Below are 18,438 nucleotides of genomic sequence, written 5' to 3' on the forward strand. Positions count from 1 at the left end.
CCTCCGCGAAGAACCAAGCCGCGCCACCGAGAGAGCGGGTGGGGGTAGGTTCTGGCGGCTAGGTTTGGGGCGTTCGGGTCGCCCGCGGGGGAGCGACGCGGGGCCAAGAGTTCTTGGAGCTACGGGAGTACCCATAGGTGAAACACAAATTCGGGCGGAACACGAAGCGGCAGCTCAAAAGAAAAGCAGAGACTCCCGATGCATTTGGGTTTTCGCTGGCGCCGCTTCAGTTTATTCTTCAACTTCCGGGGCAGTGAACTCTCTCTCTCTCTCTCTCTCCTATTTATGCCCTCCACTCATCCATTGCTTGCGCCGTCTCAAGTCTTACCCAAGGAGCAAGGGTTTGGTGAGGTTTCCGCCTGCTGCCGTAAGTGATTCTCTTGTTCGTCCCCTCTTTTTCTTCGCTATATGACTTGGTTGTACATTTTTCTTTGCTTCCGCACACGCATTTCCATCTCGTTCCTATCCTACGAGTTGAGATTTTGGTTGGTGATGATGGGTGGAGGCCTTTTACTTGCAGATCCGCGGCCATTCCTCGATTTCGTCAATGGGCGGCGGGGGCAGTGACGGCGACGGCTACAGCGACTGGGCGGTGCTGCCCTGCCCTCCCCGCCTTGCCGATGTTAGTCTTGCTCTGGTCGGGAAAGTTGGTTCCGGCAAGAGCGCAACCGCAAATTGCATACTTGGAGACGACGCATTTGAATCGAAGGACTCTTATAGAGCTGTCACTGAAACTTGTCAGAAGAGAAGCAGGGAGTTCCACGATGGCTGTGCGACCCGTACCGTGAATGTCATAGACACTCCGGGTAAGCACTCTCAGTCAATCTGAGCACAAGACGCCCATAGTTACCGTGGAAATCCATATGTTTTCATTAATCAATTCCTGAAAGGACTGATGTATGATCTGAAAAATGGTTGCAAACACTGATGTTTGATCGGTTGACCTGTAGCGATTTGCAGCTACAATCCTTTTGTGATCATGCAGTGGAACATTTCCTGAGTTTGTTGAATGTAGATATGCTGTGGAGCATTTCCTATGGTAGTTAAACAAAAAAAACGTTATTAGTAGTAGTTAGTGCTGAAGAGCTAGTAAGCAGAAATTTTGTAGAAGAAGTCTCAAATTAAGGGGCAAGAGTCCAGTAGCTGTACCACAAACATCACAGGTATAGGTTTGCATATACCAAGCAATTTCCTCTATCAAGTTAAAATGATTAGGAGTACCAGGTGCTGTGTCTTACTTGTAAAGGGAGAAGTATATTTTTTGTCCCTAAACTCTTTCGAAAGTATAAAAATAGTCCCTGAATTCAAACCGGCAAACTTTAGTCCCTCAACTTTTCAAACCAGATTAGTTTAGTCCCTCATACCGCTCGTGGTTTCCATCTGATGTGGACATGGTTTTGACCAAAAACTTGACACGTCACCTAGTTTGACCGCCACGTCACAGTTCATGTCATTTTTTTCAAAACACAGTGTCGGGCAGCGTCGTCCATGATGGTCATGCGGCGGAGATAAAGCGCTCGAGCGGCCAGAGGAGCTTGGCGACCCAGGGCGTGGCGTTGGCAGACGAGTGATTTGGCCTCCCTGTTGCACGGGCCGTCGAGCAGCAGCCTGCGCCCGACGCGACGCCGCTGACCTTCTGGACAGGAAACCTGAGCAGGAGGAGGAGCTCGAGGTGGCAAGCTCGGACAAGCCCTTTGCGGGCACCTCCGCTGACGGCATTGGCCATGCATCCGATCGTATGCAGCGGCGTGTAAGATGCAGTCCAGGGAGCAACACATCGTGTGCGTATGTATTCTGGGCGAGATCGGATCAGCATGTTCATTGTGTACTCCCTCCGTTCCAAAATAGATGACCCACACTTTGTACTAATAGTACAAAGTGTGGGTCATCTATTTTGGAACGGAGGGAGTACCTGCGTGTTTTGCCGGCGGCTAGAATCAATCCAGCAGCTTCTTTGCACTTCGTGTTCTGTCAGGAAACATCGACTAGCCGCCGCACGCATGGAAAGCGGGCCAAGCACCTCTATCTCGCGCACATGTCGAGCGCAGCTCGCGCTCCTTCCTGGAGCACGCCTGCCTCACAGGAGACCCATGGCCGCGCCCTGGTGCACCGGCTCATTGCAGGAGCTCGCTTGGTGCCCCTCCATCCATCCTAGCTACGGCCATGTCAAGCCCAACCACAACATGAATTGAAGAACGGTAAGTCCGTAAGTGCAGACCTTGTTTTTATGAGGATCCCGCGCGAGCGGGCAGACTTGAGCCACCAGCGGTGGCAGCGACAGGAGTAAAAGAGCAGCTTTGGGAGCTTCACGCAGTTGACCCTGCCTTCAGCACTCTAGCAGACTAAGGGCATCCTACACAGGCCATCGTTCATCAGCCTCACCATGGACCGCCCATGGACCGCCCGGGCCGACGCGCACTGAGCCGCACCACGCTGGCTGCAGGCGCCGCCGTATTTGCTCGTTGCACACACTGCCGGGCGCCGTCGACACGCACTGCCGCTCGCTGAGCATTATACCGAGCACCTTTCGTGCACGTGTCCGAGTCAAAAACCACACCGCGTCAGCAGAAAATCACCCTAAGCGAGATGAGGGATTAAACTTATCCGGTTTTGAAAGTTGAGGGACTAAACTTATCCGGTTTTGAAAGTTGGAGGACTAAGTTTTGCTGGTTTCGGAGTCGAGAGACTATTGCTATACTTTTGAAAGAGTTGAAGGTCGAAAAATATACTTATCCCACTTGTAAAATGTGAATATGCTTTTTCCTAGTGGACTTAACAGCACTGATACAACAATGATCCTTTTCTGTCATTACTGTTACTGTATGTGTTCATTTCTTTCATGACCTTTGTCCCGTGTGGACTCGGCAACGGCGAGGCTATGCGCCGTTTTCCCTCTTGGGACGTTGTCGTGGAGTTTAGATGTGCTAGGTCGTAGCGTGGAGTGTGTTTAGTTCTCCCGGTGTTCTTTGTCGGTAGCGTAGTCGCGTGCGTATTGTGTGTGTCGTTTATCACAGGATCGGCTCTGTAAGAGGGTTACCTCACCACCTTGTATCGTTCGGCCGTGTACTTCTTCCGATGTTGCTTTATATATAAAATGGGGCGAAAGCCTGTTTCGAGAAGAGAGTTCCTTGCTTGTTTTGTTCTTCCATGTTTGCAAAATCTGCATGCACTGGCAATTCATTGAACTATCATGTTCTTTTCTGAATAGGCCTATTCGACATGGATAGTACAGCTGAAGATGTTCAGAAAGAGATAGCCAAGTGCATGGACATGGCCAAAGATGGCTTCGATGCTATGCTTATGGTCTTTTCAGCTCAGTCTCGGTTTTCTTGTGAAGATGAGAAGGCAATTGAGTCAATCAAACTGCTCTTTGGCAATGAAGTCCTTGATCACATGATATTAGTTTTCACACATGGAGATGTAGTAGGGGGCGAAAGCCGTTGGAAGAAAAAGTTAACTGACAGTGCCCCAGCATATCTCCAGGTTAATTTCATGTCTGTCGATCACTCGCAAAGAGCTTTAATTTTGACTGCATTTCATGATATCCTTGAGTCCAATCTGTTTGCATGTCGCTTACACTTGAATGCTCGTTTTTACAGGACATGGTGGACCTATTTGCAGACAGAGTTGTTCTCTTTGACAATAACACCAGTGATATGCAGCAGCGCGAGTATCAGCTCAAAAATTTGTTCCGTGCGGTGGATTTTGTCATATCAAGAAATCATGGCAGACCGTTCTGCAACCAGATGTTCACTCAGATTAAGGTAATTCAATGTTGAGTAGTATTATCTTTGACTGATTTTTCAGTTTTCACATCAGTGTTTTTTGTTCTCGTTGCAGGAAATGCATCCAGTATCCATATCAAATAAAGAGATATATGATGACTACCTTAAACAGATAAGCAAGATGGTAAGGGTTTTCTAATATATAATTTGAGTTCACCATGTAAATGTGATAATGTTTCCTGTTGAAGTTTTGCAGAATACTGTATTTGTTCCATGGCAGTGATTATATCTACACACACACACACACACACACACACACACACACACACACACACACACACACACACACACACACACACACACACACACACACACACACACATGCTAGTAATTTGCATGTGCTTTGCACGTCAGATTATTATGTAATAGAAAACACTAAACCATTAGAATTACAACTAAAGCACCAATGTTATGATAAATTCATGATGTAATTTTTAAAAGGGGTTTCTACTTTTTAGTGGGAACTCATGGAAGCTTTTTGATTCTTCACATCAGATCACAAAAATGCAACAATGCATTAGGCAAAGCCTTTATTTTTTTAAAACAAAAATGTCATGAATACCTTTTTGGGCATTTGTACAGTTCTTTCCCGGATTTCATAATTAACCTAGCAATTATATATTCCTTAATTAATACATCAACCATGAAATTTATACATGAGTTTGTAAAAATAATAATATATTTGCAAAAATAATATAATCCATTGTGTTCTTCCATGTACTTAAATTCACACATGAGTTGTTACATTATTATTGTCAATTAGTTGTTATTTCTATAAAAAAGTGTTCATAAATAATGTTTTTGCAAATATGTTAGATGAAAATTAACCTTCACAACCCCAACCGTCGTCTTTATTATAAGTAAAACTGTTTTTTAACGCCAAAGCTCTCCCTTGCAACAGCATTACTTTATTGTACTCCCTTCCGTTCTTTTTAGTTCGCATATAAGATTTATCTGAAGTCAAACCTCGTAAACTTTGACCAAGTTTATAGAAAAAAATACAAACATTTAGAATGTGAAATCAACAACATTAGATGCGTCATGACTTTACTTTTCATATCGTATAAATTTAGCATTATAAATGTTAATATTTTTTCATATAAATATGTTTAAGCTTTATGAAGTTTGACTTCAGATAATCCTTATATATAGAGTAAAAAGGACCGGAGGGAGTACTTCATTTTAATTGGCTATGTCGGGGGAGTACATCTCTCTGAACCTATCCCCCAACTAAAAAATAAAAAAATATTCCCACTGCTTCTTCTGCACCGGTATGTGTGCATCTCTCTTTCGCTGTGCACTGTGCACTGTTCAGGCCGTCACCATCATGTGTGCACTGTGCAGGCAGCCACTATAGCCTATGCACCACACATGCGTCGAGTGAAATGTCCAGAACCTGTCCACCACACATGCACACGGGGAATGGTAGCTGTCCGATTTGACCGATCTACGGCCAGGAATGCAGGGATTCGCGGTTGTACAGTAGCATTCGTTAGGGTTTCGCCCATTTAACACCGTCCGATGCTGTAAATCAATGGCATGCAAGTCATGTAGGATATTCTGGGGACAGTTTTGGGTGTACCTATCATAGGTCACACTGCTACACTATATAGGACTAGTATGCGTGCACGTGCAATGCGCGTCTTTACGTTGCAAAGTGATTTCGGTAAAAATAAGTCATGAAAATGCCTGGAGAAATGATTCAAGACAAATGACCATTGTGCATGTATAGAAGCATAAAGAAAATAATAGGAATTAGCATAAGAAAGCTTGTCACGTTCTTACGACAGTAACTATTACATGAATATGTAATTTGCAAAAAAATTAGGGTACCAATTGCGGAAAATATATAAATGAACCAGGGTATATATGAACTCACCTTGGAAACACATTTCTAAATCCTCAAAAAAAATTAAAAAAGCTGCACGCGCACATCTCCATGTTCTATCTCTGCACAGAAACTTTCACGGAAAAACATTTTTTTTGCATATGCAAAAAAGACAAAACAACGTGTCGTAAAATGTTACTTAGAAGCACTGAAATTTGTCTTTTATGCGGAGGCAAAATAAAAAGACATTTTTTCGTAAAACTTTGTATCGCGCATATATATTGCGAAGATGTATGCGTGAAATTTTATTTGGTATTTTTTCACATTTTAACGCACGTTCAAAATCCATTTTTTAAAAACAGGTTCATATGTATGTACGTACCTAGGTTCAGGTAGTGCCTCCTCTACCTATGGCTATGTTTTACTGTAACTTTCCACCCAGAATTGCACGTGAGACAGGTTCATATGTGCGCTATGCACTGTTTTGTTTTGTTTATCTTTTAATTTTTTATTCTTATTCTTCACCTCCTGTCAGACTTTTTTTTAAGTTACCTCCTGTCAGACTTAGTGGTACAGATCTCACTTGTGTCTGCAACCACACGTGCCACGTAGCTCTGCGGGCATCTGTAGTAAAACAATTTGCACTGCTCCAGGCGATTCGACTATGGCATGGTGTGACTTTGTTAGCTCCAAAGAACTGACATGCAGTGGGGTCGCTACTCTGTGCTAACACATACTCCTAGATGCTTCTAGAGTGACGCAGACAACACTGATGCTACTGTAGCGGCGAATCCCTGCATTATAAGCCGTCGGATGGAGCCCAATGAACGGCCAGGAATGCATTTTGATGCAAGAAATCAAACTTTCAAAACTGGTACACTATATAGTATAGATATATATAATATATATGTATATATATTTGCGTCTCTATAAATTGTAAAATGAATCTATTTATATAAAGCTCATATGTTTTGATGCAGTATGAATGAAAGTCATCAAACAATTGGACATGAAGTTGTGTATCCTAGGGATTTCAAGAAACCATATTTGGCCATAGACAATAAAAAAACTGATGAAAATACGCTCTTTTTTGAACTAGAGTGAGGAAAAAAAGAAAAGACCAATTGGACTCTCACTGTTTTCTGATGTAATTGATGTCATGTCCGGCCGATTTGTAGCTTAATAGTATGTCACAGTATTGGATACAAACATCTATGATCACCTACGTTTACTTTTAAATATATTATAATTAACAAAATCAACTGAGAAGTATACTTTTCTTATTGTTTTAATAATTTAATAGATTAAATACGGTTTGGAACCTGTCTTTATAGGTGGAGGAAAAGTTAAACAGTACAATTGCAAGGCTGGAAACCCAGCTGCACGAAGAGCAGAAAGAAAGGCAAGCCGTAGAGAACAGCTTGAGAGAAGAGATTCATGCACTGAAGGATAGCCTGAAGAAGGCTGAAGAAGAGGCCAACAAATCTAGCAGCAAATGAATCATTCTGTAAGATGGTGTCCTTGGACTGTTGGACAAAATTTGCAGCATGTATGAATTCTGTATGCTTCGCTATCTGGAAACTCCGTAACTGCTAGTAGTACTACTTATCGAGCATCATGAAAGACCTGAACAAGATTTTGTTTTGAGTTTAGATTGAATTCTGTATGCTTGGCTATGATATGTAGATCTTGCATGCATTATGTGTTCTGAAATTTGGTTGATTCTTGTTTCATGCCAAGTGAGGTTTGTGCTAGTGTGCTATCTGTTGCTTCATTCGCTATGTTGAAATAAGTTTTTACTGAAGACTATGCTTTGTGGTAGTAGAACTAGCATACATATGCTAAAGTACTTTCTTAGCCATGCTAATGTACTTTCTATTCCTTATCAAAGGAAACCTTCTTCTTAACCTAGCACTTCTTTCCCCGTCACTACTTTTCATGCATTTCTACATATATCTATACGCATATACAGGTTCAGTCTCCATGTAGTAGGTGTTCAGCTGATCTCCTTGGCATCACCCTCTGCTGCAATCTGAGCCGAGGCAGCATCAGAGCCATCGGCACCAGAGTTGTACCACCTTGCACATACCAGGTAGCAGAAGAAGTTGAGCACGCTGAGCGCAGCGAGCATCCAGTAGAAGAGGTCCAGCCTGTCCTTGTCGAGGTCGTTGTCGCCGAGCCAGCCGCCGGCGCCGCCGTGCCTCGCCGTGACCCTGTTCACCGTGGTCACCAGCACGGAGCTGAGGTAGAAGCCGAAGGCGTAGGAGCAGTAGGTGAGCGCGGTGAGGAAGGACTGCATGCCGGCGCAGGCCTGCTTGTAGAAGAACTCGATGAGCCCCACGGCGGTGAACATCTCCGACACCCCGAACACGAGGAACTGCGGCACGATCCACAGCACGGACATCCGCCCCCCGGACGCCGACAGGTCGCGGCGCCGGCGCTCGACGGTGGCGGCGGCGACCATGGAGAAGGCCACGGTGCCGAGGCCGACCCCGATGCGCTGCAGCGGGGTGATCCCGGAGCGCGTCCCGGTGAGCCTCTTCATGAACGGGACGAGGAGGAGCTCGTACGCCGGGACGAGCAGGAGGAGCATGGCGTAGGGGATGGCCTGCAGCGATGCCGGCGGGACGCGGAAGGCGCCCCCGAGGACGGTGTCCATGGCGCTGCCCTGCTGCACCGAGAAGGTCTGCAGCTGCGCCAGCACGGTGTTGAACACGATGGTGCAGGCGAAGATGGGCGTCACGGCGAGGAGGGTCTTGGCCTGCTGCACCTCGGACACCGTGCACAGCCGCCATGGGCTCTCCGGCTTCGTGTTGCCCCCCTGCTGCTGCGCCGCGTCCCTGACGCACGCCTTGTCCAAGAACCTGCGTACGTTGTTTCACAGCATGTCAGTCAGGCCGCAGAACGACAACTCAGAGCAATCTGGTCACCAGAACGATGGATGCGGCGCTCCACCTGAATTTGTTGCCGTGGCGGAAGCTGCCGGCGAGGCGTGCCGGCTCGCCAACTCCGGCGTTGCCAGTATTGGTAGGGCAGATTTGCTTCCTCTTGGTGAAGGCGGCGACGAACACCTGCAGAATTTAGCAGTTCGCAGCAACTTCGTCAGTTTTTTTCTTTCTTTTGAAAACAGCAAGTTGCAAATCTGATGTAAATGATATTGCCACGCAATTGTATCTTGGTTAACAAAAAAAAAAGTCCAATTGTACATTTCTGTGTCAAAATGATGTTAACCTCGTTTGACAAAAACAGCATAAAGCACGGCCCAATATTTTATCATTGTTTGCACAGAGAGAGCCTGTCATCTCGAACCAATGCTGAATAATGCAAGTGCGCACATCAGCACACGTGATTCAGCATACATAATCCGCAGTCAGTTCTGTCGTTACCAACAGGACCAAAACCACCGCTGCGCACAGAACTGACATCCTAACAGTCAATAAGTGACAAACCTTTAAGAACTGCACCACAGACACAACTTGCATTGCAGAGAGCACATCGTTTCTGGCTAGGTGTATCTGACTAGATCTGATCGGCAGGCAAAAATGTAAACTACTTGTACCTATCATATGGCCCCAAATTGCACAACTGTTGAATGTGACAAGGTGAGCATAATGCAAGAACAGCTGACTGACTGAATGATGACGAAACTAAGTCTACCTACTATTTCAAGAATAGCTAATCTAACCATAGAGTACTAGAGGGAGGGATATAGTAATGTGATCAGATCATTGGTCTTGGCCAAAATTCTTGCATATGCTGCAGTATCTTGGAAATTTCTGAAAAGGATTTTTTAGCAGAAAGGAGATGTTTGACATACTGTCATACAGCAACCTGCCACTAACCTAACGGTCCAAACTTCGTCCAATTTTTTTGAACGCGCAAAGTTTGTCAGAACACAAGCACTCAGCCAGTTGATTTTTTTTTGTAGGAAAGACCATTAACATGTCCGTCTTTACAATCATTGAGTTATTACTGACTTAATTACTATAGTGAAGTGAAGATTATTGTTACCCTTGCAATAGGAGTGAAGATGCTGCCCTGAGGAGGTTTGTTCCGGTAGAAGGCCGCGCCGGACACCAGGCTGATGAGGCCGGCGGCCATGGCGGCGGCGGAGATGCCGAAGCCGACGTCCATCCCGGAGTGCGTCTGCACCCAGACGAGCGCTGTGAGCGCGACGAGCTCGCCGAGGCAGAAGCTGAAGTAGGCGGAGTTGAAGTAGGTGGAGAGACTCTTGGCATTGTCGGAGCCGGAGAACTGGTCGCCGCCGTGCGCGATCATGTTGGGCTTGAGGCAGCCGCTGCCGAGCGCCACCAGGTAGAGCGCGACGAAGAAGATGCTGGACTTGAAGCCCCTGGCCTGCTCGCAGCTGCCGTCCATGGACGCCATGTTGCACGGCGGCGGCTTCAGCTGCGGAAGGTGTGCTTGCACTGACAGTAGTATGAAGCCCTGAGGACAGATGAAAAGAAAACACCTACCAATAAAAATCCATTGCAAAACAGTACTAGTATTTCCGATTATATTCTTAATGAAAATGGCTCCATACATCATTCTAATGCAAAGGCCGGGGGCTTTCCTTCTTTAAAAAAAATATTCTTAATGAAAATAGATTTTTTTATTCGATTCCATATTTCCATTAATGGGGTTTTTTAAGGTAAAAGAAAAAAATGACTGGGATTGTGAGAGTGCCAAGTAAAGTAGGCAAGTAACACTAGCACAACTTTGTTTGGACATGTTGTTTTCAGGCAAGCCCCAACAACAACAACAAACAAATTCCCACTGGCGTGTGTGTGTAGTTGTACTCGCTTTGCTTTCAGAAAACAAAAACTACTCCTAATTACGAGCCATGCTGCGTGCGTTGAATTCAACCTGGTCCCAAAACCGGGTCCATGCATGGTGATTGGAGCCTTTTTTTATCAGGCCCATCCAAGTTCATCTCCCTTTACGTGAAAACAAGTCAATCGGTCGGTCGCAAAGGAAAAACACCCTCACACGTTCCATCTTCCTCATCTTCTTGTCTTGAACTTGAATGAAACACGCGCAGGCCACCCATTGGTGAGCATAGATTGATAGAGAGATTACGCATATGCGGTAGTGAAGCAGGAGTAGTACCGATAGCTCGACGAAGCCGAAGGTGAGCATGGTCCAGAAGCAGCCGAGGTAGGAGTCGGAGAGGAAGCCGCCGAGGAGGGAGAGGAGGAAGATGGTGCCCACGAAGTTGGTCACCACGTTGGCCGCCTCCGACAGCGGGAAGTGCATCTCCCCGAACACGTACGTGATGAGGTTGTTCCCCACCGCCGCGATCGCCATGATCTCGAACGCCTGGATGCCTGCACATCAGCCTCACCAGTCAGCACGCGCGCGCGCGCCATGGATTGGATGGACATTGCTCCATCGCTCCTCCGTATAACAAGCCAACTTGATGTATAAGTAGGAGCACGACGTACCTAGGACGAAGACGGCGGCGCGCATGCCGCCGTGCCGGCCCGGCTCGCAGGGGCGGCCCCGCCAGTCGACGGAGACCTCATGCGCCGCGGAGCTCTCAACGTCCATGCTTTCTAGGGGTCAACCGGGTTAGGTAGGTAGCACCACTCTAGCTGAATGGCGAAGCTCTGCTCTGCTGCTGCTGTGCTGCGTAGGTAAATGCCATGTTGGTGGTCGGGGCATTATTTATAGGCGGCGGAGCACAGCACGGCCATGACTCTGCTCTCTCTTGCGAGTTGTGAATCAACGAATGCCGAAAGGGGCGTTGAGCTAGTGGCCTTCCCTTTCACGTCGGAATTTCGGGGTCGGTATCGCTCCATAGTGGCAGCGCAGTGCAGGTGTGCAGTGCCGCCCGCGATCGTGTGAGTGTGAGGAGCTGCTGCTGAGTTGGGAGGGCCAAAAGGCGCGTGCACACACATGCATCAGATGGCGTATGGATATGGATATGGATTGACTTGCTCTAATTGTTGGGCAGGTCCATGTACGATGTGTGTTCCTTGTTCTGCTTTGCTGGAAATCTCGACCAGCGGTCAGCTTCCAGGTCAACAATTTATTGTTGTTTTTGTGTTGCGGATTGACTGAGGCAGAGACGTTCAGATAGAGGGAAGTTGTTTCCTGACCCAAGTTTTGACTGAGATATACTGCTTTATCTATATTGGTGAGTTATTTTTTGTTTTTTTTCTGGATGACCTATCAGTGAGGAGCTTGTTCGACAGCTAAAACCACAGCCACACGACAGGATAACTACTTGATGGCCCCCTAAATATAGTGGAATTGATGTGTTTACCTGTCCTCGTTTCTGGCGCAGACAGTGACACGGTGCACCCGACACCCGCGCAGGTATTGGTTCTCTCTCGGGAGAGCTGAGGCAGGTACCCTAGCTACGTAGTACACTGTACTCCCAGCACGTACCAGGAATGTCGATGGATGGAGGACCATCTAGATCGTGCAACGGGACACTACATTCGTACATGCGGCAGATCGGATGCCTATTATGAACGATGTGATCAATGATTCGGAACGGAGATATATTTGACAGACTTTGCACGACCAAGTTGCATGCTAATACTCCCTCCATAAACTAATATAAAAGCATTTAGATTACTATTTTAGTGATCTAAACACTTTTATATTAGTTTACAGAGGGAGTAATTAGCAAGCCACAATATAGATGGCTTATGTAGGAATACTAGCTCCCCATATGCCAAGATAGACAGATAGATATGCCTCCTGATTCTTGGCGTGCTGTTCAAAAAGACGGCAGCGCCAAATCTGCTGCTGGAAAGCTCCCCTGCTTTTGCGTACCATAGCTAGCAGAGCAGAGATCACAAGGCATAGATTCGACCGTCACATGCCTTGCTCCAGTGACTCCCTTCAAAACACACATACAGGTAAAAAATGATGATCCTAAACTAATACTCCCTCCGTTCGGAATTACTTGTCTCGGATATGGATGTATCTAGAACTAAAATACATCTAGATACATTCATTTCTGCGACAAGTAATTCCAAACGGAGGAAGTACTAGTACAAAGAAGTGAACCGTGTGGTAATGAGTGGTAACTGGCCGGTCTGAAATTGATCCGTACTCGTACGTACTGATACTAATAAACAAACAGTATAGAGAGGTGTGAGTGGGGTGTGGGCACCTAACGCGGGCGCACGACATGAAATATTCAGGCATTATCTCACGGGCGGAACGGAAAACACACACACACGCGCGCTTCTTGGTACGCGGAACGGACCGGCTGCTATGCGACGGCACCGAAACGGACGATGGACAGGCCAAAAGAGCTCATCGCGGCGATCCGCGGACTTGTCCCCATCCGGCCAAAAAGAAACAGACCAAATCTCCGTCGTCGCCGTGGCTCATGCATGGACGCGCGATGCCGGATAAGAGGGGATCGATCAGCCGCAGACGGAATTCTTTTATCTGACGCTGCAAAGCGCGATGCCTTTGTCTTTGCAACGGAGCACGCACAGCTCATGGGTGAGGTGAGGTCTTGGGTCTCGGCCATTGGAGCAGGGGCACTGTGGCTTGTTTATGGGCATGCCTTTTGGGCTTCATGGAAGCAGGATTCTCGGTGTTGGATACGGGGTACCTGAGCATATGGACTCTGTTCATATGCTTGAGTTGTTGAGCAGCCATTGGTGTAGGGCTGTGGGCAGTACAGTTCCTGACCCAGCTGGTTGATTTACGTTTCGAATCAAAGGGCACCTTGGCAGCAGCAAAGTAGGCCTGGCTTGTCAAAATTCTGTGAAACGTACCGGGCTAGGTTTTTCAAGTAGAATCCACTTTTACCTCCGAATAAATGCAGAGTGTCAGCAGTTACATGATTTTAGGTGTAACATTTATCCTCTTTACTTCTGTTGTATTACACGACTTACCCTTTTTACCAAAATTTATTCAGGCCACATGTTAGGCTAACATGGCAGCTGACTCAGACGCCACATGGACGCCAGGTCACATTCTATTATAAAATAATTCTATGACCTGTCCCAAATGTTAATAAGTAAGTAAATTATATCTCATTTGTTTTAACTTCAAGTTACGTAATACTTATAATTTTTTTTTGAACTATAGTCTTAGTTGTGTTCCAAAATATTTTATTTCCAAGTTTTCTGAATTTCAATTTAACTATTTTTGATTACAATTTATACGATAGTTGCATGTACATTGTGTGGAACAACTATCGTTGAATTCAAGTTAAAAGGATCAACGTATAAATTGTCAATACTTTAGTGAACTCCTATGATATATTCCAATTCTTTATACTAAATAGTTGATCCCACCTAACTCTGATTTTCTTAACACGCAACTATACCAAGTCATCATGTCACCATGTATAGGTAAAACACCCACCTTAGAGCATCCACAATCAGCCGCCCCAAACCCGCCTCAAATGCTAGGGCAGACGGCCCGGTCAGTGACCGGTCAAAAAAATGACTTAGACGAGCGCCTCAAACGGGCCTCAGACGTCCAGGCTGATAGGCACACCCTCATATCTAGCCCAAAATATGGGGCTAATATGGAGAGACCCGGGTGCGTCCGCCACGTTGGACCCGACAGGCCTACCCCACCACAGATTGCACCAAATCTACTAAACCCTTCCCCCTCCTGCCTTTTCCGCATCTGAGCCCTCGCTGTCGGTCCCGATCCGTCGCACTAGATGTCGTCTGGCCCGTCCCCGACCGCCGCAATAGAGGTTGCGTCCGCCTCGTCCATCGATGTCCCATCCTCGGCATCGTCCTGCAAGCCGGAGAACGTCGCCCGGAGGGATCAGCGACGGAGGCAGCAAGAGAGGGAAGCGTTGGCGTTGCAGGGAGCGGATGCGGACATGGATGAGCCGCTCCCCCTCCCCCCACGCCACGCCGGGACCTCGCACCCCATCCATCTACTCGTCGCCAAGGACCGCACCGTCGGACCAGGTTGGGACACAGGAGGATCCGACGACCGGTTGGGGAATTCTGGAGAGCTTTTCGCCCACCTAAATGTCAACGGTGGACGTCTGTCACTCACCGCAGCTACTTCGGGTGCGGACAAGCACGGGCACCGATGGCGCCTGGGCTACCCTCGTCCTGTTCAACAAAATGACATAGCAAGACTCGGTATGTTCTTGTTGCTGCTGTCCGATCAATTTTGCATATGCCATGTTCAATGTTTTTCATATACCGCTAGTTCATTTCGGACTTGATGAATGCTTGACCATCAGGAGTTGATCATGTTGGACATGATCAATAATAATCAAGATCCGACCCAAATGGAGTACGAATTGGTGGATCCAACCGGTCCTTCATTTTAAGTTGGGACAACATCAAATCCCAATCCGAGCAAGAAGAAGAAGAAGAAGAAGGAAAAGATTGTTGGGGAACATAGTAGAAAAAAAATGTCCTGCGATCACACTAGGAACACTACGATGATGAATAAGTGGTTTAGATCGAATCACTACCAACTCTGAGTTGCAGGGGAAGAAGAGTTGGTGTAGATCGTACTTGAAGTCCCTCGAACTGTTCATGAACGATCCCTCGAACCGAAGACCGAAAGCATGGCCTCTCTAAAGATTACAAGCATTCGGGCTTCATGATCTGGAATTGCTTCGCCATCTAGAGCTAATCGTCACCGAAGAATTAGAGGAAGAGGAAGAGAACCGAACTCCAAACTAGAACTAGAGCTAGAGAACTAGAGGAGGCTTCAAAACTTGTGTATCTCCAAGGGCCAAAATCCTCTAGTATATGTAGGTTGGGGGGGGGGGGGAGGGGCGCCACTAGGGGAGGAGTCTCAGGAGGAGAGACTCCTCCCCCTTGCGCTGGCCCGGGGGGGGGGGGGGGCTTCCAATTAGACCACCCCTAGCTTGCCATACAAGCTAGGGCCTTCATATATTGTTATTGGGCCCTAGGGCCCAATAATACCCATCACTTGGCTTTTTAGTATTTTTCTTGACATGTTGATATTTAATTAAATATAAAAGCCTCATAATCAATATTAGAGCCTTTTATTACTAATTTAAGATCTTCGAAAATATTTTCCACCTGTATATTAATTCCCCGTATTACCCAACAAACTTCGGAGCTCTTCCGATAACTCTGAAACACTTCTGGTTTTTCTCGAAACTATTTTTAATATTAATAAAACTATTTAATAAATATTTTCTCATAACTCTTACAACAATAACACCCAACATACCGTGATTCCCTTAAGCTTGTGACCCTGTAGGTTCAGTAAAACATAGACATGAACAAAACCCCTTTCGTTCAATGATCAATAGCGGAACAATGGACATCCATATTTATCCCTATGAATACACAAATGGCATTCGGGTGAATCTTTGGTTATCATGTGCTATTCCCTTATCTTCACTATACTTTCCAAAACTTGAGACGAGATGTATCAGAGTCCTCTTGAGTCATTCTCATGCTCATTATGTGTTGGAATTATTCCCTAGAGGCAATAATATTTGTATTATTATATTTCCATATTCATAATTAAAGAGTTTATATTCTACGCTATAACTGCTATGATCCTGGAATATGCGATTCAGTGGAAAACTCATATGCACGTGTGGAATGATAAACGGTTAAATAAAAGGTTCCTAGTCCCGCCTCTAAGACTAGCTCAAATGTTGTTGGTGATCATATTTTCCGAATCTTAGGATATCATTAAGTGTAATGATAGTCCTAAAACAACAACGCGGTTATACGTTGGAAGAATGATCATATTAAATTGACCCAAACTTGTTTGTTATGAATTGAGATACTATCGTCTGTAATCAATTGTACTAATGCTACTTGTGAGTTGCATTGGGATTTCCCTGAAGAGGAGAGGATGATGCAGTACAGTAGAGATAAGTATTTCCATCAGTTAGGAACTATGGTTATCAATCCAGTAGGAGAACCACACAAAACCTCATTAGCAGCACCTACACACACAAAAGCAAATACTTGCACCCAGCGCAAACAAGAGGGTTGTCAATCCCCTTGGCGGTTATTTGCAAGGATTAAATCTCGTAGTGGTAGATAGGTAAATTGCAAAGATAAAATAAAATAAAATAAAATAGAAAAAGTGCAGCAAGGTCTTTTTGTGTTTTATATATGATAAAAGTAGACCCAGGGGCCATAGTTTTCACTAGAGGCTTCTCTCTTGAACACATAGCATACGGTGAGTGAACAAATTATTGTTGGGCAATTGATAGAAAAGCGCATAGTTATGATGATATTCAAGGCAATGATCATGTATATAGGCATCACGTCCGAGACAAGTAGACCGATTCCTTCTTGCATCTACTACTATTAATCCACCCATCAACCGCTATCCAGGATGCACATGGGGTATTAAGTATAAAACAAAGTAACACCTTAAGCAAGATGACATGATAGAGACAAAGTAAGCCCAACCAATATGAATAAACCCCATCGTTTTACCCTTATAATGCAATAAAACAAATACGTGTCTTGTCCCCTACTTTATCACTGGGATATACATAATCGCAAGATTGAACTAATTACAAAGCACCTCTCCCATTGCAAGATAAATCAATCTAGTCGGCCAAACCAAACGGATAGACCAGACAGAAATACAAAGCTATAACAATCATGCGTAATAATTCAAAAAAGACTCCATTAATATTCATAAATATTAAGATCATAATCCCACAATTCATCCTATCCCAACAAGCACACCGCAAAAGAAGAGTACATCGGATAGAACTCCAAGAAGATCGAGGAGAACATCATATTGAAGATCAAAGAGAGAGAAGAAGCCATCTAGCTACTAGCTATGGACCCATAGGTCTGTGCTGAACTACGCACGCATCATCGGAAGGGCAGTAAGGTTGATGTAGAAGCCCTCCGTGATCGACCCCCCTCCGGCAGAGTATCGGAAAAGGCCGCTAGATGGGATCGTGAAAGAGCAAAGACTTGTAGTGACAGAAAAAGTGTTTTGGGTGGCTCACTATTGGTTTCACAATATTTGAGAATTTATAGAAGTGGAATTAGGTCAGACGGAGCCATGAGGGGCCCACAAGGCATCTGGGCGCGCCCTGTTGCCTTATCGTCTCCTCGTTTGCCTTCTGGTCTCCTCCCGAAGATTCTAGGGTCTCTCTTGCCCACAAAAAATTGTCAAAAAGTTTAATAGCCTTTGGACTCCATTTGGTACTGATTTCCCGGAACACCAAAAACATGCAAAAAACAACAACTAGCACTTGGCACTGGGTTAATAGGTTAGTCCCCAAAAATGATATAAACTAGCATATAATTGCATATAAAACATCCAAGATTGATACTATAATAGCATAGAACAATAAAAAAATATACGTTGGAGATGTATCAAATAATATGGAGTGTTAACATGTGATGTTGCTCCTTAAACCATGAGAGTATCATAGTCACTTCTTACCATACGGTGGACTTTGGGGTTGCTCAAGCATCACCTATTACATGGTGATCATGAAAGTGCTAGTGATCGACTAGAGGGGGGTGAATAGGCGATTTCTATGAAAGTCTTCAAAACATGGAAGTTTCGAAGACAAACGATAGAAATAATCCTATTATCATGCAGCGGAAGGTAGACTACACTAAGCAAGCCATAGTCAAGTATTCAATGAAGTGAAAGCACAACGACTAATAGCAGCTAGGCAGTATAGATCAGGTAGGAAGATAGTGTGAAGACAATCAAAACAAGCGGTCACTCAGTGAAGACAAAAGATAATGCAATCATACAATGACTTCACTAGAGTCAACATTAAGTAAAGAAATTGGAAGGATGAAACCAGTGACTCGTTGAAGACAATGATTTGTTGGACCAGTTCCAGTTGCTGTGACAATTGTACGTCTGGTTAGGGAGGCTGAG

At 45.4% G+C, this 18,438-nt stretch overlaps 2 protein-coding genes across 2 annotated transcripts; one reads left to right on the forward strand and one right to left on the reverse strand.

Moving 5' to 3' along the window:
• Positions 1-34: 34 nt before the first annotated feature.
• LOC125529202 (immune-associated nucleotide-binding protein 9-like) lies at positions 35-7,262 on the forward strand. The gene is made up of 6 exons (XM_087544217.1): positions 35-367; positions 521-806; positions 3,209-3,483; positions 3,600-3,764; positions 3,841-3,909; positions 6,948-7,262. Exons 2-6 carry the CDS (start codon positions 548-550, stop codon positions 7,110-7,112), a joined length of 933 nt encoding a protein of 310 aa, XP_087400343.1. The 5' UTR covers positions 35-367; positions 521-547; the 3' UTR covers positions 7,113-7,262.
• Positions 7,263-7,394: 132 nt separating this feature from the next.
• On the reverse strand, positions 7,395-11,391 carry LOC125529201 (protein NRT1/ PTR FAMILY 4.3). The gene is made up of 5 exons (XM_048693611.2): positions 11,058-11,391; positions 10,723-10,940; positions 9,625-10,059; positions 8,569-8,684; positions 7,395-8,477 (listed from the first exon to the last, which is right to left on the reverse strand). The coding sequence occupies exons 1-5, from the start codon at positions 11,161-11,163 to the stop codon at positions 7,610-7,612; spliced, it is 1,743 nt and encodes a 580-aa protein (XP_048549568.2). The 5' UTR covers positions 11,164-11,391; the 3' UTR covers positions 7,395-7,609.
• Positions 11,392-18,438: the final 7,047 nt, after the last annotated feature.

The sequence above is a fragment of the Triticum urartu genome, chromosome 2A, assembly GCF_056163025.1.
Source record: "Triticum urartu cultivar PI428250 chromosome 2A, HENAU_Tu73, whole genome shotgun sequence".
NCBI classification, from domain to species: Eukaryota; Viridiplantae; Streptophyta; class Magnoliopsida; order Poales; family Poaceae; genus Triticum; species Triticum urartu.